Genomic DNA, 25,338 nt, shown 5'->3' with positions numbered 1-25,338 from the left:
GAGGAGCCTTGCAGTGCTGTTATCCAGCAGTTTGCCCCACCTTTGGGTTTGAGGGGGGAAATAATCTGCTCCTCTGCACTGCTCCCAAAATTCCACGTGGACCCTGCACCTCATGGAGGAAGAGCTGAGCCTGGGCTGCATTTAGTAAATCCAGTATTGGAAGGGCACATGGCACTGCAAATTGCTGGCAGAGTTAACAGTATATAGAGATCCTGGGGAGATAAGAGAGATCTTAAATGCTTTCTTCCTCCTGTTTTTTGTGTGAAGCATGTTGCTTTTCTGTCAGGATGGAGGACCTGGGGGTGACTACTACTCATTCAGCCCCATCCCAATATGAACAGGAGCTGTTGTTATATAGAGAGGGTGCTGGCAATTACGGAAGAGATCTAATTGTGGTCACATCCTGGGGCTGGAGGCAGCATCTGAAGAAGGAAAGACAAAGGGGTCAAGGAGGATTTTTGGATGGAGGTGACAGATATGGTGGCAGCTGAAATGAAGGGTATTAGGATGGCACATTTTTGCTCAGGATGTGATCACCTTGCCATGGTATTGGCATCCCCTAGGATAAGAGGGTGCAGGCCTGCCCTTCCCTTGGGAAGTGCTGCAGAAATTACTTTCCTTAGGTAAGGCAGATCACTTTGTTAGTCACAAATACTGGTAGAATTTGGTGTCAGATTTTAGTGACATGAACGAGGCCCCTGGGCAACCATGGTGCAAGAGTCCAAGCAATGAGCTCAGCTCCCTACTATGCCTGTCAAGCACCAGAACTCACTGTTGATCGTTTTGGCCTCCTGCTTCTGGCCTAGAAACCCTTCTGTCCCTGTCCTGCCCAAGGTCCATGCTTTTCCCTCTGCCTCCCAGCAGGACATGGCTGTTGCCATTGAATTTGGAATGGGGTGAGTGTTTGGCATTTGTGGGGCTGGACTGGCAAGAGGTGAGAGAACAGCTCAGGGCAGTTACTTTCTTGGCTGCAGAGCTTGGTCTTGCCATGGGAATTTCTAGGAGCCGAAAGAGAAAGGGGGAAAAGGGTTGAGGGCTTAGTGCTGTGGGCCATGTGTGTTTTTTAGAAAAAATAACCAAACAGTCTGCATCGTTGTACCTGCTCTTGGGGGAGGAAACTCCCAAAAGTGGGGCACTGGGGGCAAGCAGAGGGTAAGCAAGGGTGAACTGCACACTGCTCACCCGTCCCTTCCCCAAAGAGTTTGGTATCTTGTGTTTGGGTTGGTTTGTTGGGGTGGTGTGTTGTTTTTTTCTGCCTTTCTGTCGAGGGCTGCTCAGCCTGATAAATGTGTGGCGTAAGCACGGGCGAAATGTGTGTGCCCCTGACATGTGGTGGAGCTGCCCCTCCTCGAGGCTCTGTGGCTGCAGATCAGTCCCCAGCAGGGTAGGATCATCCCCTCATCCCGGGGTGATGGGGGACACCACCTCCAAAATTGGCACGGCTTTAATCAGGCAGACCCTGTCTCGCCTGTGTCGGGGTGATAACGCTCACCCCGCCATCTCCACATCCTTATCTCCTGGGAGCAGGGCAGCTGGCTTGGGGAAGAGTGGCCAGGAGAGGAGATGACCAAAACACCCATAGGTGACAGGCATGATGGCTGGCAGAGCCCAAAAAAACATTCCAAAGCGCTGCTTGTACCCCATCCACTTGCTTGCAGCTGGATTGTGGCTGTGAGAAACATCCCAGCCTCAAGCACAGGGAAAACCCACAGCTATGCATCACCGTATGAGCCAGCACCCCAGCTCACATAAGGAGCTTGCCCTTAAAAAACAGCCCATAAATCTTTTAAAACAGTGGCAATCAGTCCAGCAGTCAGGGACAATGTCCCTTTGCCATGTATTTGTATCCTTCAAGCTTGCTCTGCCCCTAGAAATGGCCAGGCTGAGTGGCTTGATGCTGGGCTGACCACACTGCATTGCACACCGGGGACTTGGAGCTGAAACTCTGATGAGCACAGCTGGAACCTCAGCTAGTTTCCCTGTTTTGCTCTTAAAAAAGCACAGAAGCACTTGGATCGGAGTACCACCAAGACTAAGTCCTGCTGCTGGGGATTTTGAGTCTCTCTGAAATGGAAACAGGGTAAAATGAAATGTTATCTCTGACATTTATTGCCAGAAGTGCCCTGGTGCTCTCAAAGGTCTGTGAACAGCTGTCCTGCCCCTACAAGGCAGGGGCTGTTACCCGATAGATCCGTAGCACATCCACAGTGGACGTGGTTTGACCATTTAAGACAAAATCTGCAGCTGGAAATGTGTAAATCCCCATGGGGTCTGGTTGAACTCTGCAGACAGGGAGGAGAAGGTAAACAGGATTACAGAGAGGATTCTTCTGCCAGGCTCTATCCTCTGGGGTTTGTTGGAGATGTGGGATTTCCCAATATCTGCAGAATAATGCCAGAAAGGGGAGGTTCAGGAGGCTTGGAGTGGTTGGGTAGCAATTCTGAGGAGAAAAGTGGGTGCAGGGGGTAATCCACCCCATCCTGGGCATGGTGGCAGGTTCCTGTGGCCAAAAATACAGGCATGAACCCAAGATGGCCACGGTGATACATGTGCCCATGGGAATAACTCTTTCCACTGGATGAGTTCCCTGTGCTCCCTGCAGTGGGGTGCCAGAAGTGCTGGACCTGCTTCTCAGAGGCAGCAGGGGTTGCATTGCTTGGCAGCATCTGCCTTCTACCTCCAGGCCTGACATCTTGCCAGGGTCTGGAAAATCCTCTCATCCTCTCAGTCCCAACCAGTTCATGTTAAAGATGGATGGTCAAAACAGTGTGAGGTTCAAGGGGTGCATTCCAGTATCAGGTGGGGTGCTTGGGGGCTTGCCTTGAGCAGGTTACCCCCATGTGCAAAGCCAGCAGCAGCCTGTGAGCTGTGACCACCTGTGTGCCTTCCCTCCAGTGAGTCACCTGGGGGCACGGGATCTTCCCCTTAGTTTGAGTGGCGAAAAATTAGGGATCTAGTCTGGATGAAAGGGCCAGAACCTCCATGCACGGGGGAGAGTGTTTTTGTTTGCCAGCAGCGGCACCAGCCGGAGGAGGATGAGCAGCTGGGATCAGCTGCAGGAGCTGCCCAGGTGAAGGGTTGAGATTAGACCGCTAAGGTGGCCAAAGTTAGGTGAAGCATCTGCCGTGTCCCTCCCTGCCACCTGTCCCCCCCCCGCCTTTGCCTCCCCAGCTCTGCACGGGGTTGATAATCGCTGCCCGTGTTTTTGGGCTGGAGGCTCTGCAGGCAGCCCGTGGTGCTGTGTGTGCCAACCCCGGGGGCCAATTCCTAAACCCTCCTCATCTCCCCTGAGAGCCTGGCGCGTGGGCGAGCCGCTCGCGACGGTTACCAGCTTGGATGCAAATAAAAGCAGATGGTGCCTTATCTGTGTGCCTGGCTTTGCCTACGTGCAGGCAGCCAGCGCTGGCGGTTTATTCCGGGATAGGGAAAATGAGAGGTCCTTCGGCCGCTCCAAGTGTTGTACAGTGGCCACCAGAGCTCCCTGCCCGTGCACTCCATATGGGATGGAGAGCCATTTATGTATTAGGTCTTAAGCAAAAGCAAACCCCAAGGGAGGCAGGAGAGTGGGTATCCCTCTCCACAATTAGGGGCAGTTTGCTCCTAATTAAATCAAAAGGTTTGCAGGTGCTGAGAACCTTTCCCACGACCCAAATGGAACAGAGCATGTGAAGAAACTCCATCAGGGAGGAAGGTTCAAGGAGATGCACTTGGTCCTTCCATCTGTGGGAAAGCATCAGGGGCCTGAATGTCTTCTCCCAGGCCAGGTCTTCACATAACACAGGAGCAGCTACCAAAGATTTCTATTTCTATCTAAATGTAGTGATGGGACAAGGGGGAATGGCTCTAAACTGAAAGAGGGAAAGTTTAGATATTAGGAATAAATTCTTTACTGTGAGTGTGATGAGGCCCTGGAATGGGTTGCCCAGAGAAGTTGTGGATGCCTTGTCCCTGAAAGTGTTTAAGGCCAGGCTTGATGGGGCTCTGAGCAAGTTGGTTTAGTGGAAGGTGTCCTTGCTTATGGCAGGGAAATTGGAACTGGGTGATCTTTAAGGCCCCTTCCAGCCCAAACAATCCTGTAATTCTATTTCTATTATCTCAATTTCTACTATTCCTTTTATTTAAATTCTGTATTTATATTTGTATTTATGTATCTATATTGATGTTTTATTGATGCATACTTCTCTGTGTCCCTGGCTGGTGGTTTTCATGGCCCTGGACACCCAGGGCACACAGAGGTTATTGAGAGGGGCTCTCTGTTTATTTTAAGGCTATACTGTACCACTGGGAGGTTTGGTTCACCTCTGAGCCCAGCACGGCATGTTGATGGGCACCAGGTGGCTGCACCCGCATGTTTTTAAAAAATAAGGGGAACCATCATCTGAATCCTGCAGGCAAGATGATGATAGTGGCTATATTTAATCTCCCAGGAACAGCCGACTGCTCACCCAGCGGGGAAAGGATGGCTGATTGCCACTATGTCCCCGCTCTGTCCCCTCACTAAGGGCTGTGTGTGTCTCCCAAAACAAGGACACAGCCTGTTATTTGTGACCCCTCACCATTCACGTGCAAGGGCTGCGCTGGTGTTCCTAAAGCACCTAAAGATGGAGAGCAAAGGGGCAGAACAGGGAGTAGTGGCACTGGGCCATGGGGGTATTGCTGCTGAGCTGTCTTGTGCCCAGCGCTCCCTCTTTTCTCCTTGGTGCCATGCCCAGTGTCTTCTCCAGTGTCCCTTCTTGCCCCCTTAATATCTTCCACAGTCTCTTTCCTTGTGCCCTGATATTTTTCCAGCGTGTCTCCTTGTGTTGCCCCTAAACATCCCTCCCTAACCCTGTGTTCTCCCTCAGTGTCCCTCTGCATCTCTTGGTGTTGCTCTGAGTATCCCTGGCATGCCTGTCCCTGTCTTACCAGCATCCCCAAAGTCCCCCCCAGTATCCTCCTTTGTCCCTACACAATATCCCTCAAAATTCACCTCGTACCTGAGTTGCCCCACTAAGAACAAGTCCTCGCTCTTCCCCCGCTGATCCCACCAGTGCCCCTCCTCGTCCCCCACCATTTGTTCCCCCAAATACTCTTATTTGTTCCGCAGTGTCCCCCTCCCTGTCCCTGCCGGTGGCTCGGGTCAGGGCGTGGCAGGGGACACGCGGGGACACGGGCGGCGGGTGGCGCGCGCGGGGCAGTCCTCCCCGCGGTCCGCACCGCGCCTTTAAAGGGAGCCCGGGGCGGGCGCGGCCGCAGAGGCACCGGCGGGGGCACCGGCGGGCAGGCGGCACTGGCTCTGCTGCGGCTTCACCCACCCACCGCTCCCTTCCCAGCCTCTCCCCGCCCACGGCCGGGGGTCCCAGGCCGGGCGGGACACGCTTCCAGCCGTGAGGACATAGCGGGGCGTCGCGGGACGAAGCACTCGCCATGAGCGACAGCCCGATCCCACTGCCTCCGGCTTCGGCCACCAAGCCCAAGCGGGCCCGGTCAGCGCGGCGGCCGGCAGCCCACCCTGCGTACTCGGACATGATCACGGCAGCCATCCGGGCCGACAAGAGCCGCGGCGGCTCATCCCGGCAGTCCATCCAGAAGTACGTGAAGAGCCACTACAAGGTGGGCCAGAATGCCGACGTCCAGATCAGGCTGGCCCTTCGGCGCCTGCTGGCCACTGGAGTCCTCAAGCAGACCAAAGGAGTTGGTGCCTCCGGCTCTTTCCGCCTAGCCAAGGCCAGCAAGGCGAAGAGGTCTCCTTCCAAGAAGAGGAAGAAGGCAGCCAGGAGATCCACTTCGCCTCGGAAGACGGCCAGGTCCAGGAAAGCCAAGTCTCCGGCCAAGAAGCCCAAATCTGCCGCCAGGAAGGCCAGGAAGAAGTCAAGGAGCCCGAAGAAAGCCAAGAAGCCAAGGACTGTTAAGGCCAAGTCCCTGAAGGCATCCAAACCCAAGAAGGCAAAGCGGTCAAAATCCAGAGCCAAGTCCGGTGCCCGGAAATCGCCCAAGAAGAAGTGAGAAGTCTAGAGGCGTCTCGGTACCCTCCCCATTGGTTCTGTAAATAGCTGTTGCCTTTATTTTTACTCCTTTCTACTGCATTTTATAAAGAATTCTCTATTCTTGAATTGAAATAGCTAAAACAAGGCAGTTGATGAATGAAAAAAAAAACAATTTTAAAATGTTACTGGTCTGGGTTTTTATTGTGACGTCTCAGAAATTTCTTGGGGGTGTGTGTGTCTGTTGGTTTTATTAACGCTGGGCTGCTTGTTGTGTGTTGGGAGTGATGGTGACTCTGTGTGTCTGTTGGGGTCGTGCAGGATTTCAATTCCTGGTCCTGCCCCCGCTTCTGAGGGGGGTTATGTGTTTGCTGGGGCCAGGCAAAGACATCAGGGGAACCTGGAACATGTGGCTAGGTAAGTTCCTGGCCTTACCTGGAGGAGGAAAAGGGGTCCACTGCTGCAGATCCCCACCGTGGGCATGAGGTGAGGAATGTTGGGCTGCTGGGTGTGAGGTCCAGCTGGTGCTGGAGATAACCAGGGCTCCTGCCTGTGGAGCTGCCTCAGCACAGCTGGGTGGTGGCAGGGATGGGGACAGAGGAGATGGAGCGGGGCCAGAGTCTGTCCACATTGGCTTTCAAGGAGCTGAAGGTCTCCATAAAGCGGAAAGTGGGATCACCGTGGGGAGAAATGACAAACACAGCCAAAAGCAGCTTTGCTCCCCAGGGAGGAATATCCTGAGGCAGTGGACAGCTCTGCAGGTGGGCTGTGGTGGGCAGCCGGGGCAGGGTGAGGCAGAACTGCTGGGCTCAGCCCTGCTGTGACCCAGGGGCTCTGGCTTTGTGCCCATTGGGGGCTGGCAGGACTCCAGGGCCTGCCTGGCCCCTGCCAGAGCCCCTCCCTGGGCTGGGCTGGGTGATCCTGACAGCCAGGGCTGGCAGGGAGCCTGTGGGCTGGCCTCATTGCTCAGCAGGGTCTGAGGTTCAGGCAGGGGCTGCCTAATCCCTCTTGGCTAGAGACAGATAAACTTCTTGATCATCAGGATCCCCAAACACCTGGGTCAGGACCTCCAAAATCCCAGGGACTCTGAGTGCTCAGTGCCCTTGGACTTGCTGTGCCTAAATCTCACAAGCCTAGGATCTTCACCCTCTCCAATGGCTCCCAAATCCTTCAGCCTGTTCTTCCTAAATCACTTGGGCAAATGGTGCCTGAGTCCTTCAGCCATTAAGGATTCCAAAATCAGTACTTCAGGGTACTGAAATCCTTGGCCTGGATGCATCTAATCCCTGTAGGCTCTTGTTCCTAAAACCCTTGAATCAAAGGCTCCCAGAACACCTAGACTGAAGACCCTGAACACCTTTCAAAAGCCTGGTACCTAATTCCCCTGGAATGAGTGGTCTAAACCACTCTGGCCACAGAACTTCTTAGGTAGCTGTAGCAGAGGAAGGACATACCTAATCCAGATAGAACAGGTTTCCCAGAGAAGATGTGGAAGCCCTATCCCTAAAAATACTCCAGCAGAGTTTTGATGGGGCTCCACTGGTCTAGTGGAAGATGTCCCAGCTCATGACAGAGAACTTGGAACTAGATTATTTTTAAGGTCCCTTTGAACCCAAACCATTCTATCATTCTGTGAACCTTCGTGACTTAAGTCATTGAGCCTACAGTTTACAAACACATTTGGCCAGAGGTGCTCAAATCCCTTGGGCCTGGGTATTCTAATTTTCACCTGGTAAATCCTAAATCTGTCCAACTGATTATTGGTCACCTCAGCAGAATGCACCCACATACTACGGACCCATGGTTCATTATCCCCAGTGGTGGGCACTTGTAAACCACCTAGCTACAAGGATCCAAGCCACCTGCACTGAGGACCCCAAATCCCTAGGTAGAGGCACCTAATGCTCCTGAGTTTGCTGGTCCTTGAGGTCCGTGAAGCCCTCTTCTGTGAAATCCCTCAGACCCTGGTGCACGACCCCATACAGTTCCTAAATCTCATGGATGGCGTTCCCCCAAAATCCCTCAGACTCCGGGCATCACATATCGCCTGGCTCTGGGGTTCCTAAACCCCGTGGGACAGATCCTCTCCTCCAAAGAAGACGCCGAACGCCTCCTGGAGAAGGTGCCCGAGCGCTCCCAGCCGCTGGAGCTGCGGCAACGTCCGCCCCGCCCGGAGGGGGGCGGCGCCCCGGCGGCCAATGGGCATTGGCCAGTAATTAACCCGTGGCTAATTAGCGGCGATTGGGCGCCGGGGCCCGCCCCCGGGCGTGCGGGGCGGAGCGCCGGGATGTGGCGGGCGGCGGCGGTGCGGGTGCTGCGGAGCGGCGGGGCCGGCGGCCCCGGCGGCCCCCGGGCCGCGTCGGGAGCGGCGGCGGCGCAGCTGCGGCGGCGGCTGGAGAGCGAGCTGGAGGATATCCGCGGCGCCGGCACCTGGAAGAGCGAGCGAGTCATCGCCTCCCGACAGGGTCCCCACCTCCGCTTGGCGGGCGGCGGCGCCGGTGCGTGCGGGGGGCGGCGGGGAGGAGGGCTCCCGGTCCCTTCTCCCGATGCCATGCCCTTGCTTCTCCCTCTCTGTTCCCGCAGGGATCATCAACTTCTGCGCCAATAACTACCTGGGGCTCTCCAGCCACCCCGAGGTGATCCGTGCCGCTGTGGAGGCCCTGGAGAAGTTCGGCGCTGGGCTCAGCTCCGTCCGCTTTATCTGCGGTACCCAGGTACCGGGCAGCATCCCCTCGCCCGCGGGTCTTTCGCAGGGTGTCCACGTAGACTCCCGTCTGGGCACTCCCACTCGGCATGCGTGCACGGTGCTAAATTACACGTGGCCCGGTGGGAAAAGGAGCCTGCCAAGTGCCCACTTGCCAAGCGTCTGGAAATACGCCAATTTAAACCATTACAACACCTGAGAGCAAAGAAACCGAACACCCCTCTGAATTCGGAAAATTGATGTCTTTTTCCCCTCTCTTGCGGGTCAAAATTACGGTGAACCTGACTTGAAGTGGCTTCATCAGACCTAGCCCAGTTTATCCCCGCTGGAGCCTTTTTTGTGTCCCGCCTGGTTAAGTGCAAAGAACAAGCAGAGCTTCTCCCTTGTGCATGGGGAGCTTGGAGTTTCCCTGCTGAGCTTTTGGCATCCAAACCCATAATCATACTTTAGGGCTGCATTTGCTGAACACAAGTAACTTCTCCCACGCACACACGCCTTTTCTGGACAAAACCTGTCTGTCTCCTCCTGCCCTTTCAAGTCAGGATTTAACAGCAGTGGTCAAGTAAGAACTTGTGCTGCCCCACTGTTGACTTCTGCTCCTCTCTTCTCTTTAGAGCATACACAAGGATCTGGAGGAGAAAATCGCACGTTTCCACCAGCGGGAAGATGCCATTCTCTATGCCAGCTGCTTTGATGCCAATGCTGGTATTTTTGAGGTTCATAAGGCTTTCCTTGTTTTGTGCATGGAGGAGGGAGGTGACAGCAATGGGGCTGCTGTGCCTTCCAGAGGCTCTGCTGTGAGCTCTGTGCACCAGAAAAGATGGCAGTGGCTGGTGGTGAAGAGCCCTCACTTGGGACCTTCCCCTTGCACCAGGGAAGCCATGCAGAGGCATTTAACCACCCTCACCTCTGCTGTCTCCAGCCAGCTCCAGCTCTTGGGCAGGGCTCCCATTTCTGCAGAGGTCTGTACCCCCCACTTAAGGTGTAGGTGGGGGGAAGGGGTGATCTCACAGGCATTTTAGGAAAGGGGGAGGGAGGTTTGGAGCTCAGAAGGCACAAGCAAGAACCTGGCATAAAGAAATCGGGGGATAAGGTGACTAGGAAGGAAACAAAGTTTAGCAGTGCCAGAAGAAACGTGGCAGCTGGAATCAATCACAGCCTTGCTCTCTGTACTGAGAGAGGCTGAGAGATCTCAGTGAGGCGGCATCCAGAGCGAAGGATGATCCTTTCTGTTTGGCACGGCCAGGCCCTGCTGACCCCGGAGGATGCAGTGCTGTCAGATGAGCTGAACCATGCTTCCATCATCGATGGGATCCGCCTGTGCAAGGCCAACAAGTACCGCTACAAGCACATGGACATGCAGGACCTGGAGGCCAAGCTGAAGGAAGCGCAGGTATGGGGATCTGCTCCCTCCCCAGTGCTGGGGCACTTGCTTAGCTGTGCTGCCTGTGCAGTAACCAGTCTTGGAGGGTGAGCTCTGCCTCCTCCCGTGCAATAGGCATTGTTTTTGCCGACAGGCATGGATAGGCAAGGTGGCAAAGCAGCTGGTTGTGATGCAAGTCCCCCCCATCTCAGTTAGGTACATCCTCTCTGTACAGGAGTTTGAGTGTCTCCCTTTGCCAGCCCCTCTCCTCAGGGTGACATCTTCACCCCCGGGGATGTCTTTTTCCCTCCAACAGAAGCATCGACTGCGGCTGGTGGCCACTGATGGTGCCTTCTCCATGGATGGTGACATCGCACCCCTGAGGGAAATCTGCCAGCTGGCTCAGAAGTACGATGCCCTGGTCTTCATCGATGAGTGCCATGCCACAGGATTCCTGGGACCCAACGGGCGGTGAGTGACTGCTTCAGCTCTGTTTCTTCCTCTTGCTCTGACTAACCTCTGAAGCAAGACTGAAGGGCTGATGGCCAACGTGTTTTTTGTGTGGGGACTCCTTGAAGGCTTTGTACCTTTGGATTGAAAGGAGATACTTTAGCAGTGATCTATCCCCAACTGACAGCTGCTTCTCAGTGTGTAATGGATGGTCTGACCATCTCATCTGGGCACCACCCCTCCTGGAAGGTGCTTTGTTTGGACTATTAAACTTCTGTGTGGGAAGTTTCAGCACTTCCCCATCTCTAAGGGATGAAGAACCCATGCTCTTACTTGGTGAGGTCCCAGCTTAGGCTTTCTGCAGGAGAAAGTTCAACCCAAGTGTTGACCCCCTATCTCAAGGGGCTATTCCTGCTTGTCTGGAAGGAGGGATGCCAGGGAGCTGGCTGACAGTGCTTTGTTTCCCTTGAGGTATCCAGCAGCTTTCCTGGTGTGTGCTGGCACAGCTGATAATGTGACATTCCTTTTTCTACAGGGGTACTGATGAGCTCCTGGGAGTGATGGACAAAGTCACCATCATCAATTCTACCCTGGGAAAAGCTCTTGGAGGAGCTGCAGGTGAAGGCATTTTCCTGTCCTGTGTCCTGCATGCCCTAAAGAGCTCTACAGCATCAGTCTTATGTTTCCTTCCTCTGCCTAATGATAGAGTAACAAATGCATGTTATTGTTTTCCACTGTGGCATGAGGCTTGGTTTGTGATGCTGCTGCAGGATTAAGGGAGATCCTGCTGTGTGCTCCTTCCACTGTCATCTTTCTCATGCATTTGCCTTTGGGTTCAAGGTAGAAACTCTTGGTCAAAAGCATCAGCTGTGATTTTTAGACCTGGTTTGTACCTAAATTCCTGCTATAGGTGCCAGGTTGGCTTTATCAAGAAGCCTCACTCTAAACAGGGAACCTGGAGTTCCTTGTCCAATTCTCTCTCCTCTGTCTGCAGGCGGGTACACAACAGGTCCCAAACCCCTCATCGATTTGCTCCGCCAGCGTTCCCGCCCGTACCTCTTCTCTAACAGCTTGCCCCCTGCCGTGGTGGGCTGTGCATCCAAGGCCCTGGACCTGCTCATGGAGAGCAATGCCATTGCACAGTCTATGGCTGCCAAAACCCAACGGTGAGGGGGCCATATTGGGGTGGGAGCAGGGGCAGCTTTGTCAGGAGTGAGTTGTCTGTGATTTATTCACCCCCATTTTCCCGGTGATAGCTGGGAAGACAGTTTGCAAGTCAGGGCTCAGGGGAAGCTGCAGGATGTGCCTGTCTGTCAGGCAGATGTGTCACATCTGGGTGCTCTGTGAGCTGGGGCACATTGTCCACTCAAGGATCTGCAGTCCCGTTATGCTGAGCAGGACATGACAGCAGGTCACTTCAAGGGGAGAGATCTATTCCCTGCACAGATGAACAGTGGAGCAAATCCTACCCAGTTCTCAGTGGCCAGGGGAAAGAATGCAATGGTCTCCAATGACAGGGTTGTTGAGGTTTTTACTCATCCTGATTTTCCCTTCACCAGGTTCAGAAGTAAGATGACGGCAGCTGGCTTCACCATCTCAGGGAAAGACCATCCCATCTGTCCAGTCATGCTGGGGGACGCTCGGCTGGCGTCAGTGATGGCAGAGGACATGCTCAACAGAGGTGATCTGGGGAGGGAGCTCAGTGTGCAGACACATTCCCTGAGGGAAGGGACAGTTGTGGTGGTGCCACCACAAGCCCCCCTTCAGAGGATGTTCCTGCATGAAATCCACTACTCTTCTGCCCTCCAGCTGCAAATGTCCTCATGATCTCCCCAAGATGTTGCTGGCTACACCTCCTTTCTCTGTTAGGAAGGAGATTTACATTAGTGCTCTTGTCCTGCTATGCTGGACTCCATCCCCATTGCTGGCCCCTAACCTCACCTCTATGCTTGGGAGCAGGTGGCACTCGAAAACCCTGAAGGCTGGAAGTGGTTACTGGGAGGGAAACCTTTATATCACCCAGCACACTTCAGCCTGCCTCCATCCCAGCCAGCTCTGACTCTGCCTGCATTCCCTCCCCAGGCATTTATGTCATTGGCTTCAGCTATCCCGTGGTGCCCAAGGGGAAGGCGCGCATTCGGGTCCAGATCTCGGCCGTGCACAGTGACGAGGACATCGACCGCTGCGTGGAAGCCTTCACCGAGGTGGGACGGAAGCATGGAGCGCTGTCCTGAGGGGCCAGAAAACAGCTCTTCAGCGCCATCCCTGCCCACAACTAAGTGCCTCTGATGGGGAAAAAGGCTTGAGCAGCACATTGCTGAAAGCAGGACCATTCCTCAAGGCATCACAGCCTGCATCACCTGAGTCAGGGTGCTGGCAGTAGCACTGGCAACCAGCACTTAAAAGTGTCATTAAAGGTGTCCTGCAGTGCAGCAGATATTTGTCTGCCTCCTGTTTCCTCCTCCAGGAGCTGCACCCCATCCCCATCCTCTCATGCTGTTACCAGACACTCTGCTATGTCTTCCCTGAAGCCTCGGTCCAGATGCTGAAGTGCTGCAGGTCCTGCTGATGGAAATACAGCATTGCTGATGTGCCTGAGGTTGCCTGCTTCTTCTGTGCTGTCCTGTGGGTCCAGCAGCATCACCCTGGCAGATCTGACTGCTGCAATTCCCCACTGAGGCAGGGGTGTTTCCCAAGCACTTTGCAACTTGTGCCACCAGCAGCTGGTTAGGGAAAGAGGACATGGGCTAGCCAAAGCTCTGGTGCTCCTTTCTCTCCTTGCTCTCAGCTTGGTCCCCAGCTATAATGCTTTCCCAATTGCTTCAGTGGTTCCAAACCTGCCCTGGTAAAGACATCTTGCCCCAGAGAAGGCTATCAGGCAGAGGGCAAGCTGAGGTGGTGGAGGCCAGCAGCATGGTGAGAGGATCTGCATCTGACTGAGGCCCAGGCCAGGACCAGAGCAGGTAATGGAAACCTTTAATTTTCTTCCATGTGGCAGGAATCTCTGGATTTGTTCCTCCAAGCTGTGCTGTAGTATTTCAGCATTCAAAAAGGCACAATTGGGACCTGGGCATCTCATAGGATTGCTTTGTTTGCATCAGTTTTGCTCCAGATTGGAAATTTTATGTCCTGGCAGCTGCCCATGTGCTGAATGAGTAGCTGCAGCCAGGCACAGATTCTAGCTGAAATGCAGTGTGCTGTGCCTGGTTGCTGGAGCACTGGGTCATATCAGCAAAGACCTGCTCTGAAGTCCTAATGTGTCACTAGGCTGGCAGGGAGCACACTACAGGGCAGTAGTGTCTGACCTGAGCCAGAGCAACTGCAGGAGAATCCAGGATTGTAGGGCTTTACAAGGATGCAAAAGACAGGGGAGAAATATGTTCTGTAGGTTCTGTGGGACTGCAACCAAACCCTGCCAGAACAGCTGGTAGTGTAACTGTGTGCTGATTTTGTTTAATTTTCCATCTCCACAGGCCCTCAGCTCAGCCTGCTGATAAACTATGATACGGAGTTCCCTTTCTGTGCTACTGGGCAGTGCTGCAAACCCCTTTCAACAGGCAGTGTTTTGGCATGGAGTATGTAGTGGGGAGGGCAGGGAGATTGCTCTCAGGCCCTTCTGCAGCCTGGAAGAGGTGAAAGTTCAGACAGATGAGCTCAGGTACAGGGAGGTTGAGACCATAAACTGAATCACTGCTGGTTTGAGCCCAAGGCACGTGCACCCCTTGCTCCCCCTACCTGCACACCTTCCATTGCACACCTGTGCCACCTTCCCTCACGTTTCTCTCCTGCTGGTCCCCAGCCCTTGTCTCCCCCTCTCCCCTCGCCTTCTGCAGGCATCCCTGCTGGTGCCTCCGCTCCACTCAGGGTGGACAACCCAAGCAGTTTAACCCTGCTCCAGCTTTCAAGTCCTCCTCATTGGCAGAGCAGCCCTACAGACGTCTCTCTGCTCAGCTGCAGGCCAGAGCAGCAACAGCAGCCTCCCTCCTGTGATGCTCACAATAGTTTCTGCATGTGCATGTGGGCTCGCCCTTCTGCTCCCCTTCTCACCACACGCACTGACCTTCTCACCTCTCTACCTCTCGGGTCCCTCTGCAGCCAGCTCCTTGCACTCTCCCTGCTTCAAGGCCAAGCTCAGCAGCAGACTCTGGAGCTGTCTGGGGAACAGACTGTGGAGTGCTGGAGTCCTGGGAAGGCAGGAGGGTCAGATGATGGCACACTGGTGATGAATAATGCTGTACTCATTGACTTGTAGGCATCATGTTAGTATTTAATTGAGGCAAATCCTCCTGCTCTTTATTGTTTCAAGGCCTTCCAGCCTAGGTCTGATCTACAGCTCTAGGCAGCTTTTAGCCCAGAAAGCAGAGGATGTTTTGCTGAATGGAACATAGAGGCAGATGCCAGTTTTTGAGGATGCAGTCCCCAGCCTGGGCTCCCTGACCTACCCCATACTCTGTGTGCTGCTCAGGTAGTCCTGAGTCTGGAGCTGTCATCCTCAGCACTGTGGGATAGCTGAGGGATCCACGTATTTCACCCATTTTACCTCAGAGTAGGGGACTATCCTATCCCATCCCATTTTCATACACACTTAGCCCCAAAAATGCTTCCAGCCCTGGGTCATGGCCCACCCTCCACTTTTTCTACCCTCACTAGGCTGCCTTGTTTCAGTCCCAAACTACCCCACTGATTCACTCCAGCCCCTCTCCACACTGCTGTTTCCACCCCAAGCAGTGACCCACCTCTACCCTTTCTCTGCTGGAATTCCCTTGCCCTGTTTCCCTGCCTGCAGCCCCACCCAGGCAGGCAGAGATGTCCCAGCTTGGACTGAGAAAGTCCTGGTGCAGACAGAACCTGCTGTTCAGTGCCATCATTTTTCCATCCCTCATCCTTTGCTGGAGATGAGTGCTGCACAAGGGCCTCCGCTGGTGCCAGTGCCTCACGGTGGCTGAGGGGCAAAGCAGCTGCACCCCCCACCCAGGGGTTTCGGCAGGGAGACACAGAGCAACAACCACAGCCATCCCCACTTCCTTCCTGGAGGTTTATTTCTCTCTGGGGGGTTTTCCCCCAGCTCCGAGGGTGAGTCCAGGCAGACGTTTGAGTTTTCTCAAGCCTTTTGGCCGCAAGAACAGGCACCGGGAGGCACCTCCGGAGCCCCCGCAGCCCCCTCAGCGGCAGGAGCACTTGCAGGCGGCCACGACGGGGTAGGGGATCTGCCGCCAGGTGCAGTTTGGGGGCCCGGGGTGCTGCGGGGTCCAGCAGTGCCAGGCCAGCAGCTTGATGCGGGTGAGCTGTGCGGGCCGGCAGCTCATGCCGGGGGGCCAGGAGCAGCCGGGGGACCCGGTCTCGCAAGTGGTGTGGCGCACCCAGCGGGGCCAGAAGACGGGTCCCAGGTCCACCCAGGCGGCGGTGAGGCGGCAGGCGGCCCGTTCCACCAGCCACTGCCGCAGGCGGCGGGCCAGGGCCCCCGCTAGCTCTGGGGGCAGCTCCAGCCCCTCCGCCTCTCGCCACAGCTTGCGGTGATACCGCCCGGCACCCTCGGCCAGCTCCCTGCTCAGGGATTCCAGGTTCTCCTCGAGGATGCTCCCGTTGCGACCGCGGGGCTCCTCGGTCGCCATCCAGAAGGGGTCGAAGGCCGAGCCCAGGAGCCGGCGCAGCCGCCCGGGGCGCAGGTGCCGGGGTTTGGGGGCGTAGCGATAATCCTCGGGGGAGAGCGACAGGCTGTAGGGCCGCACCGGGGCCGAGGGGTGGCCGCGCAGCAGGTGGACGGTGGGGTCAGCGGTGCTGGACGGTGGCGGCAGCAGCAGCTCCCGAGGTTCCTCCAGAGGCGGCGGTGGGCCTGGGATGCCCGGTGGTGGGAGCAGGCAGAGGAGGAGGAGAAGGCAGCTGCGGCGCGGTCCCTCCATGGCGAGCAGCGCTGTGGCAGCACGGCTGCAGGCTTGCACTCTGCCGCATCCCCTGGGTTATCACCGCGTCCCGAGGCATGGCCTTCCCCTTTTCCCTGGTTACAGCGACTGATAGGGAGCTGGCGGGGACACCTCGCGCCTTCCCACCAGAGGGGCAGGTGGGGGGGAAAAGCTGCATGGTCCCTCCTGCCTCTGAGCCAATGGGGATAATTTGGGCTGCTGTGGAGGGGAGCAGGCCAGCCACCTCCTTTTCCACTTCCTGCTCCATCATTAGAAGAGGTACCCACAACCTTCTCAGTGAAGGGAAGCTGGTGTCCTTTGAGTCGTGCTGAGAAAGGATCACTGAGCTGCACCTGGAAGTCCTCAGGGCACAGGTCCTGTCACCAGGATGGACATGGCAGCAGAGTGGCAGGGAGGGAGGGCTGCGTGGGTCACTGTCCTCTCCTGGCACATCAGCCAGCCCCTATGTGTCCCAGGCAGCTGTGATGGAGCTGGACCTCTCTGGAGGTGGCCATCCTGGAGGTCTTGGCCTCCCTCCCATGCTGCAGTACCGGTGGAGTGGACACCTGGACTGGATGGAATCCAAAACCTGCTTTCTCTTCCTTCCCTAGGTCAGACATTGTGAGAGAGGCTCAATCTGTTCAGTGTTACTAACAATTAATTAATAACAGCTAGTAACAACAATTAATTGCTCATCCCCCAGAGGGTTTAGGACCCTATATTTTGGGGATAGGGCATGGATGAGGCTCACAGTGGTGGGATATTTACATTCCCCCGAGGTGTTGGACAACACATCCTGAACACCCAGTATCCAGAGATGGCTGCTGAGGTCCAAGGGGCCCTTTGCCTCTCCATCCTCCCTTTTCCACCAGAGAGTAGTGAGCTTTCTCTCTTGCCCCCCCGCTTCTCTGTAGGAGGAGCAGGGAGCAGCTGAGCCTGCAGGAAAGCTGGGCAGAGAGGAGTTAACTCCAACCTCAGGGAGAGGGAAAAAAAAACAACAGAGAACTATGGATCAGCAGCAAGAGCAGAGGGAGGGAAAAGGGGGAGTCAGAGAGAGAGGAGAGGAGCTCCAGGAGAGAGAGCAGAGCTGGTGGCGAGCAGGGGGAGACAGCAGAGCACCAGGCAGGAGTGACTGGGATGATCGAGCTGCCCAGATAAACTCTTCTATGGTATGCATCCTCCTGCTACCACTGCATGGGCTGGACTGGGGGTCTCCCCCTGAGCAAGTGGCAAAGCTGCAGGCTCTTCCTCAAAAAGGTGAGTGCCAGCTTCCAAAGCTGAAAGGCAGTCTCAGGCTCCCTGAGCAGAGACACCCTGGTGCATTATGCATGCCCAGAAGGAGACAGGGCTCCTCTGCTTTAGTGAGGAGATCCCATGGGGCCAGATGGATAAGCTGGAGGGTAGCTATCAGTAGGGCAGAGTGGACCAAAGACAGAGGAAGGGACAGAGCAGCTGGGAAGCAGAAGTGGCGTGAGCTGAGGGATGCGGGAGCATGGCGCGGAGGAGGTTGCATGACCCAAAAACAAGTTAATTGCTTGTCAACAGTAGCTAGATAACAGTGTCTTTCTTTCCTTGTTTTTGCTCAGAGAAGGACAATTTGTTCTAATGATAGCACAACAAGGGGAAGGTTTATTTGGAGATAGGCTGCTGGTGTTCCCTGCCTGAGCAGTGTTACTCAGGGCTGGAGTAAGTTTTGCAGCAAATCACAATACCTTGAGCTGTGAAAACAACAGGCTCCTTCACAATGATCATGTTGTTGTATTTCAGGTGGCTCCAGGGTCTCCTCCATATCCTCACCTACCTGCTACCATCCAGCCCTTGACCACTTCTCAGCATCAAGAAAAGGTGCGTTTAGTTGCCTCTCCTCTGTGGAGCGTAACTACTGCACAGGGAGCAAGGAGCAGCCAGCTCCAGGGTGGAGGTGGTCTCAGCTTAAGGAGTTCCCTTGGGGTGGGAATGTGTTGGGCTGCTGTGGGATGTGATCCAGGTGCTAGGTTCCTGCTGCTGGAGGTGACACAGCCCTGGGCTGAGTGTGCTGGGACCACTTTGCAGCACATGGGAACCTCCTACCCCATGGCCCTGTGGCCAAACCCTGTTGAACACCAGCCAGGGTTTAGACTCCCCAAGGCAAGCAATCCCAAGGGGTTTAGCAGCTTTGGGAATGTAGGAGGAACATGTGTGAGGCCAGGGGGCAGGGTAGGAGGGATCCTTTGGGGTGCTGGGAGCACAGGAGATGTTCTGATGGCAATGTGAATCCAGGCAGGAGAAAGAGGCTTCAGCTCTGCTCAAGCCAGGCAGGTGTATGCTGACTGACCACAGCAGCATTCTTTCCAGTGATGTCATGAGGATCTTGGTGGCATCATTTAACCAGCTGGTTGGGATTGGCATCTCTGGGAGCAATGTGAGAGTCAAAGGCTGAAGTCAGGCACCTTGGGGCCTATTATCCCTTTCTCCCAATGCAGGTCCCTGCAGTCTGACAGGAAGATGCCAGGGGCATTGAACATCTCTTCTGACAGCCCAGAGCTACGAGCAGCAGGGATTATTGTGCCCATCATCTTCTCCCTCATCTTCCTTGTGGGTACTGTGGGAAATGGGCTGGTGCTGGCTGTGCTGCTGTGGAATGGCCAAGTCAAGTACTCCACCACCAACCTCTTCATCCTCAACCTGGCTGTGGCTGACCTGTTCTTCATCATCTGCTGTGTCCCTTTCCAGGCCACCATTTACACCCTGGATGGGTGGCTCTTTGGGGCCTTTGCCTGCAAGGCTGTGCATTTCCTGATCTACCTCACCATGTATGCCAGCAGCTTTACCCTGGCTGCTGTCTCTGTTGACAGGTAAGTGTCCCCAGCCCTTTGAGTTCTGCAGCTCAGGGACACTGTGTTTGCTGCTCTTGGGCTAAGGGTGGGAGAAAGGCTGCTACTTACCCTGTTGGGTATCCTGTAAGAAGCAGGTCAGGTCTCCCCAAAGGTCTAGCCAGCAGAGCCAGTGTCCCCAGCTCCCCATGCTGTCCCCCTCTACCAAGCCAAGCTTTCAGCCTAATTAATGTGCTCACTTGGGGAGGAGGGAAGTCTACTTTGCATGAGCAAGAACAGCAAAATGCCCATGGGCAGCAACACAACTCAGAAGAAACAGGAGAGTCCTGCTCCTATCCTTCTCTTACCTGGTTCAAGAGATACACTGCTTGCCCTTCCTGAGCTAGCGCAGCAGAGTGGATGATAGAGATCCCAGACCCAATGTTGGAATGACCCTGATATTTTTGTGAATTCACTGTAACCCTCACTCACAAAAAGGTTTGGGAGGGAAGAGATGGGTGGCTGCAGGGGAAGGGGTACACAGATGGCAGCTCCACAGAGCAGGAGAAATACCTCATCAACACCCATGTGTTTTTGTCTTTCCTTCTCCTCCTTGCCAGGTACTTGGCCATTCGCTATCCACTGAAGTCCCGGGATCTCCGCACGTCCCGAAATGCAGGAGTGGCCATTGTGGTAATCTGGTCACTGTCGCTGCTCTTTGCAGGGCCTTACCTCAGTTACTACCAGATAATCCTTTACCAGGGTGTGCCCATCTGTGTCCCCGTCTGGGAGGACCAGCGCCGAAAGGTTCTGGACATCCTCACGTTTGTATTTGGATACCTGCTGCCTGTGACCGTGGTGAGCCTGGCATACACTAGGACCATCAAGTTCTTGTGGACTTCTGTAGACCCCATAGAAAGAATCTCAGAGTCTCGGAAAGCCAAGAGTAAGGTCACCAAGATGATTGTCACAGTGGCCATCCTGTTCTGCCTCTGCTGGCTGCCCCACCACCTGGTCATTCTCTGCTTCTGGTTTGGCCACTTTCCCTTCAATCGGGCCACTTATGCTTTCCGCCTGGCTTCCCACTGCCTTTCCTACACCAACTCCTGCCTCAACCCCATTGTCTATGCCCTCATCTCCAAGCATTTCCGCAAGCGTTTCAAGCAGGCCTTCACCTGCCTCTTCTTCCAGAACAAGATCAGGAAAAAGAAGAAGAGAGTTGGAAGGAAAGCCCGTATGGTCAGTGTGGGAAGAGGTTTTGCCAACCGGGCAGGAGCTTTCTATGGAGGCAACACTGAGGTGACCCAAGTCCCAGAGAACACCAGGAAGAGGGACCATGAAGATGCCAGTCGTGCCAGAGCAGGGACTCGGCAGGTACAAGATGCCATAGTCTCTGTTCAGAAGGAGCTACTGGAGGAGGAAATTTTGGCAACAGCTGGCCATTCCCTCAATGTGACCCCTCTAAGAGGAACTGCTGAACAAGACAAAGAAGAAGCCTTAGAAAAGGGCTAGACGGGAAAGTCTCCATTTGCATCACATTTTCTGACCACATCAGAGTGGTTTTTCTTTCCTCCAGGATCATCATGCCCACGCCTTATCCCCACTGAGATGGTTTTATGTTGGCAGTGAGAGATGAGCTCATTCAGACCCATTAAACTGACTTCAAGTCCCCCAGAACTCCTCAAACACCTTCTCCACGATCCTGTAGCCATGTCTGAGACCTGCCATTATCCCATCTCAATATTAACAGTAAACTTTAAGTGGCTACAACAGCTCTCCTTTTCTCTGATTAAGAATGGTGTTTTATTAGTGCTGTGTGGATCCTTAAAATATAACTCTTAACATGTGGCAGATCTACACCTGTAATTCCTTAAGAGAAGGTGAAAGATGGGAAGCTCAGGAAAAAGTGTTTAGGGAAAGCTGTGACATTGTGGGACACTCAGACTTCCACACTGAAGCTGGGAAACAATTACAGGTTGTCATGGCACTTGTAGGTATCCTGAGCCCTGCATGGGCTACAAAATCCTCTGATGTCCTCACTTGTATGTATGTATGGTGCTGGAAATTGTGTCAAAAATAAAGGGGTTTTGGCCCCAGCCAGTGCTGTAGGCATTGTCCTGGGTGACATCAGGCAGCTTGCAGAGCTGTGATGTGCATGAGTAGAGCCACGATCTCCCCCTTATTTATCTTCTTTTTCTCTTCCCTACTTCTGTTTGCGTAAATCTTTCCTTTTTGCTTTGCCCTGCCCACTCTCAATTCTCAGGTGACATGGTATTTCTAATGCTCACTGAAGCTGTTGTATGCCTTGCTGGAGCTCAGCTCCAAGGACATCCCTTTTTCTGTGCAGAGGCTAACTGAAGAGGAAGGCCAACAGTGCTGGGAATTAGTTTTCTTTTTTTGTTCAAGTGCTTGATGTTGCTTTCTGCACTTTGAGCCTCCCTTGCCTCTATCCCTGTTTCTGATTTTTCCACCTCTCTCCTTTCCTGGCAGCTGCCACTCCTCTACGGCGGATGTCTTTCAGAAATGTGTCCAGTGTGCCTTACCCACCTTCCCGGGAACAGTGAGTTCTGCAGCCACCCTCTGCACATGATGCCATGGCGGCTGGCCAGCTCACATGGCCTCATCATTTCTTTAGGTGAAGATTCATTCCACAGCCCAAAGCATTGGAGGGAGAAGGGAACAGCAGTCAGGAACAATGGCACAGCTGGATGCTGCCTGCTCTTGCCTAGAAACAGCTGGGCTGCTGCTCACCCCTGAACCTGCTCCTCCTGGTCCCAGCTTGCAAAAGGAGATCAGATGAGGACCAACTGCTGCACATTGGGGTGAAGCCCAAAAGAAATAGGACAGAGATGTCAGGAAAGTTCTTGGGGAGAAGGTGCATTTAGCACGGCAAGTGGCTGCAAACCCTGGGCCTCTTCACTAAGCTCTGCCTGGTGCTAAGCCCCAGTTTTGGGGAGCACATGAGCAGGAAGGGCAGGTGCTGAGCCTGGGATGGGAAGGCTCTGGAGCCAGAAGCGAATTCCTGTCTATTCAGTGCCAGTGTACATGCTTCAACTGGTTTCTCCGCTCAGAAGCAGAGGTGAAGCAAGATGTCACATCCTTGATATAAGTCAGGTTTAATTAAAACTGAAGGAGTTTTGATTGCTGCTTTCCACACAGCCTTCCCTCCAGACTGATTGGCATTCTGCAGTCTCTGCTCCCAGCTTCTTGCCTTAATTAATGACTCTTTTCTCTTATTTTCTATCCTACTTTTCATTACTCAGGCTGACAAGCTCATATTTAACCCTGCAGGGGCTGGTTTGCCCACATCGGTGCAGTGCTACTGTTGCAAGATCTGGAACACTATAGATGAAATGGGAGAGGTGTGAACAGGTCAGAGCTTTGCATCTAGTGGCAAGCACTAGCTCTTCTCTGTAGAGTAACTTGGTCCTGCCAACTGTGTGCTGATTCTGGTGTCTGGCATCTCCCTGGCAAGTGTGACATGAGCCTGATATCATTGGGAGGTGTCAGACACAAGTGCCAAGCTCATCCTGCTAACTCCATGTGCAAATCTGGCAGCCCTGGGAATTCTGGTTATTTGCTTTTGGGTTTACCTGCTGGTTGCTAATCTATGACCAGCCTTAGCAAGCTGCCAGCTGATTATTTTAATTCTTCCACGTGCTCTCTTCCCTGCTCAGAGATTTCATTAAAAACCCCAGAGGAACACTGTTTGCCATACCTCCTTTATCATCTTCCTAATCAAAACTTGCTGATTCCTCCACCTAGTCACCCCATGGGCCCTGGCCTGGGGCTGCTCCCCAAGGCTGGCCAAGATGCAATGCATGAAGAAGGCATCTTTCTGTAAGTATCTTTCAGTGATGGAAGAGATCTTTGCTCACAGAGTGAGCAAAGGAAGCAGATGAAAGGGTGAGAAGTTTGCCCTAAAGACGCTTCATGGGGCTTCCTTAGCAGCACAGATAATTGCTGTGCTGGATTTGAAGTCTGCTAGAAAGGCAAAGGTGGAAGAAATAAATGAGTTTAGCTGTTGGAGATTAATTATTTCGGCTGCTGAACAGCTGAACAAATTCTTGATGTTCACACACATTGCAGTGTGTGCTTTGCATTTGATTGAGTGGGTGAAGAGGCTGCTCCAGTGAAAGGTCATTTGCTTAGTAACATCCATGCAGCTTTGCTGGGAGGCCTTGTTGGGACTGTTGCTTCTGCTATGGCTCCTCTGTGAGACACAAGCAGGCTCTCAGCTGTTCACTTGCTTGAGGCAGATCCTCAGTCTGGCTGGTTTTGGCTGCATCCTACAGTGCAGCAGCAGCCTCAGAGCCAGGGAGGTTGCTGCTGGGTTCAATGGCTGGAAATACTGCAGATCACATGCTCTGAATTAGGAGGGGAAGCAGAGTGTATTTGAAGGTCAGGTAGTGATGAGAGGGAACCAAAGCCTAAAGTCCCAGTAGATATCCCAGTCCTGAGTACAGGGACTAATCATTGCTCATGAAAGGATCTGGGGGTGCATTTGATGGTGTAGGACAAAGAAAATGAGAAGTTTGGACTGATTTTAATGGCAAAATAAATAGCAGAGGGAAACCTCTCATTCTCCATTACTGAGCAGACCCCTTTGGGAGATACAGAAAACTGCCACCAACCTCATGGGTTGTGCAGGGAAACCTGGCACAGGGAGCAAGGCCAGAGAAAAGCTGCTGGGAGAAGCTGAAGCCTCTAGGCTAGAAGCACAAAGAAAACCAGGCAGTATCAGTCAGTCAACAGCTCTTAACACAGTGGAAAGCCATGTTTCTTCCTTCTCTGGAACAGCTTCTTTCCTGCCCAGCACCTAACTCTCATTCTAGGTACAGCTGCTGAGCATGACAGGGTAGTTAAAGCTCTGGGTATGACTGGCTGATGGAAAGAAATCTAAAACTTTTCTCCATCCAGTGCCAAACACGTGATATGGCTCAGGGCAGCCCACAGCTTCAAGCCCTGAGGCAGGAAAGCAGAACTGACTGTGGTTTATTCATAGAATACAATTCCTGCATGATACATTTTTTTCCCCCACTGAAAACCAGATGTGCTTTTCTCTTTCTTACCTGGTGTTACTGTTAAAGCAGTGGCAAAACTTCCTATAGCCATTTGGTTTTTTATTGCCTCTCCTAGCACTGTGGAAGCAGTGCTGCAAAAGAAGCAAGACAACTGCTTCTGGCTGGCTGCAGCACCCCCATCTTTCCCCTCTGTCAGGAGCTGTTAAGATAAAACCCAGCACCAGGCAAGACAAAAGCCTGAAGAGCTGTGGACAGCATCACGTGTGCTGAGGCTAAAAGCTTCACTCTGAGTTTCAGCTAGATGTGTTCCTGGGTTTGAGGTAAGCTTCTAAGAAGTGTCTACTTAGAGACAACATCAGCAACTGAAGTAACTGCAGGGATAAAAGAGCATTTTAGCCACGTGCTCTTCAGGCACCTTAATGGTCTCCTCAGCAACAAGGCTGCTGAGGGCAGAAGCACTGGCAACTGAGTGTATGTGGACAAGACTGGGTTGTTAAGACAGGAAGAAACAAGTTCAGTAAAGACTGGGCATGAAGGTCACCTGCTGGAAGTTCTCTGTCCTGCCCAGATGTCCCTCCCTATCCCCTCATCCTCTTGTTGTCTCTTCACAGCACAGCCATTTTTTTTGGCACGGGACAAGGCATGATTTCTGCCACTGGGCAAGGCTGCTTTTCCTCTCTACAAAATATCTTCTGGCTTGAAGCACTCCTGCTGGGATTCTCTTTCCTCTGTTTGTACGGTTTCACAGCAACTACCTAGATTTTAAATTTGGATTTATTGGCTGTGGAAGTCAGGATCAAAAAAAGGTCAGCCAGCAACCCCGTACTTCGATCTTCAAACAGAGTGGTGTTTGAACTCAAACAACTTTGTGTTGTCACTTCTGATTTGAGGACCAGGTATGAGAGTAGTGTTTAGTCCAGTGCTGTGCAGTGGGGCCTGGAACACATGTAAAGAAAGAGGAATGGGCTGCTCTGAAAAAAAGAACTTGGCTGAGGAGTTGTAAAGGGCTGACAGGATTTTATTGTAATTGAAAATACAAAAAGGTCATATCATCAAGGAGAGAGAAAAGCAGAGAAGAGAGAGAAAAGCAGAGAAGAGAGAGAAAAGCAGAGAAGAGAGAGAAAAGCAGAGAAGAGAGAGAA

At 53.5% G+C, this 25,338-nt stretch overlaps 4 protein-coding genes and 1 long non-coding RNA gene across 9 annotated transcripts in view; 3 read left to right on the top strand and 2 right to left on the bottom strand.

Annotated features, from left to right (window-relative positions):
* Nucleotides 1-5,231: 5,231 nt before the first annotated feature.
* LOC107204511 (histone H5) lies at nucleotides 5,232-6,151 on the top strand. Its single transcript, XM_015627771.3, has one exon. It carries the CDS (start codon nucleotides 5,407-5,409, stop codon nucleotides 5,983-5,985), a length of 579 nt encoding a protein of 192 aa, XP_015483257.1. The 5' UTR covers nucleotides 5,232-5,406; the 3' UTR covers nucleotides 5,986-6,151.
* Nucleotides 6,152-8,235: 2,084 nt separating this feature from the next.
* On the top strand, nucleotides 8,236-12,917 carry GCAT (glycine C-acetyltransferase). 2 transcript variants are annotated; one of them, XM_015629035.2, is made up of 9 exons: nucleotides 8,236-8,461; nucleotides 8,547-8,677; nucleotides 9,282-9,383; nucleotides 9,914-10,060; nucleotides 10,347-10,501; nucleotides 11,016-11,098; nucleotides 11,475-11,646; nucleotides 12,040-12,161; nucleotides 12,563-12,917. In XM_015629035.2, exons 1-9 carry the CDS (start codon nucleotides 8,251-8,253, stop codon nucleotides 12,712-12,714), a joined length of 1,275 nt encoding a protein of 424 aa, XP_015484521.1. In that variant the 5' UTR covers nucleotides 8,236-8,250; the 3' UTR covers nucleotides 12,715-12,917. The 2 variants fall into 2 exon arrangements, with proteins under 2 accessions (XP_015484521.1, XP_033370262.1); XM_033514371.1 differs by lacking the exons at nucleotides 8,236-8,461; nucleotides 8,547-8,677; nucleotides 9,282-9,383 and adding an exon at nucleotides 9,390-9,629.
* Nucleotides 12,918-15,496: 2,579 nt separating this feature from the next.
* LOC107204996 (noggin-like) lies at nucleotides 15,497-16,392 on the bottom strand. The gene has a single exon (XM_015629039.3). The coding sequence runs from the start codon at nucleotides 16,378-16,380 to the stop codon at nucleotides 15,643-15,645; it is 738 nt and encodes a 245-aa protein (XP_015484525.1). The 5' UTR covers nucleotides 16,381-16,392; the 3' UTR covers nucleotides 15,497-15,642.
* Nucleotides 16,393-16,445: 53 nt separating this feature from the next.
* GALR3 (galanin receptor 3) lies at nucleotides 16,446-21,336 on the top strand. 4 transcript variants are annotated; one of them, XM_033514373.1, is made up of 5 exons: nucleotides 16,505-16,991; nucleotides 18,148-18,225; nucleotides 18,843-18,954; nucleotides 19,093-19,214; nucleotides 19,793-21,328. In XM_033514373.1, exons 3-5 carry the CDS (start codon nucleotides 18,865-18,867, stop codon nucleotides 20,682-20,684), a joined length of 1,104 nt encoding a protein of 367 aa, XP_033370264.1. In that variant the 5' UTR covers nucleotides 16,505-16,991; nucleotides 18,148-18,225; nucleotides 18,843-18,864; the 3' UTR covers nucleotides 20,685-21,328. The 4 variants fall into 4 exon arrangements, with proteins under 4 accessions (XP_015484522.1, XP_033370264.1, XP_015484524.1 ...); XM_015629036.3 differs by having other exon boundaries at nucleotides 16,446-16,991; nucleotides 18,843-19,214; XM_015629038.3 differs by lacking the exons at nucleotides 16,505-16,991; nucleotides 18,843-18,954 and adding an exon at nucleotides 17,454-17,637.
* Nucleotides 21,337-23,699: 2,363 nt separating this feature from the next.
* The window catches only part of LOC117244420, a 2,638-nt gene continuing 999 nt past the window's right edge, over nucleotides 23,700-25,338 (bottom strand). The window contains exon 2 of the long non-coding RNA XR_004497482.1: nucleotides 23,700-25,132. This is a non-coding gene — a long non-coding RNA (uncharacterized LOC117244420). The remainder of the gene's footprint in view (nucleotides 25,133-25,338) is intronic.

This window comes from Parus major, chromosome 1A, assembly GCF_001522545.3.
Source record: "Parus major isolate Abel chromosome 1A, Parus_major1.1, whole genome shotgun sequence".
NCBI classification, from domain to species: domain Eukaryota; kingdom Metazoa; phylum Chordata; class Aves; order Passeriformes; family Paridae; genus Parus; species Parus major.
This window is presented reverse-complemented; position numbering and strand designations above follow the sequence as displayed.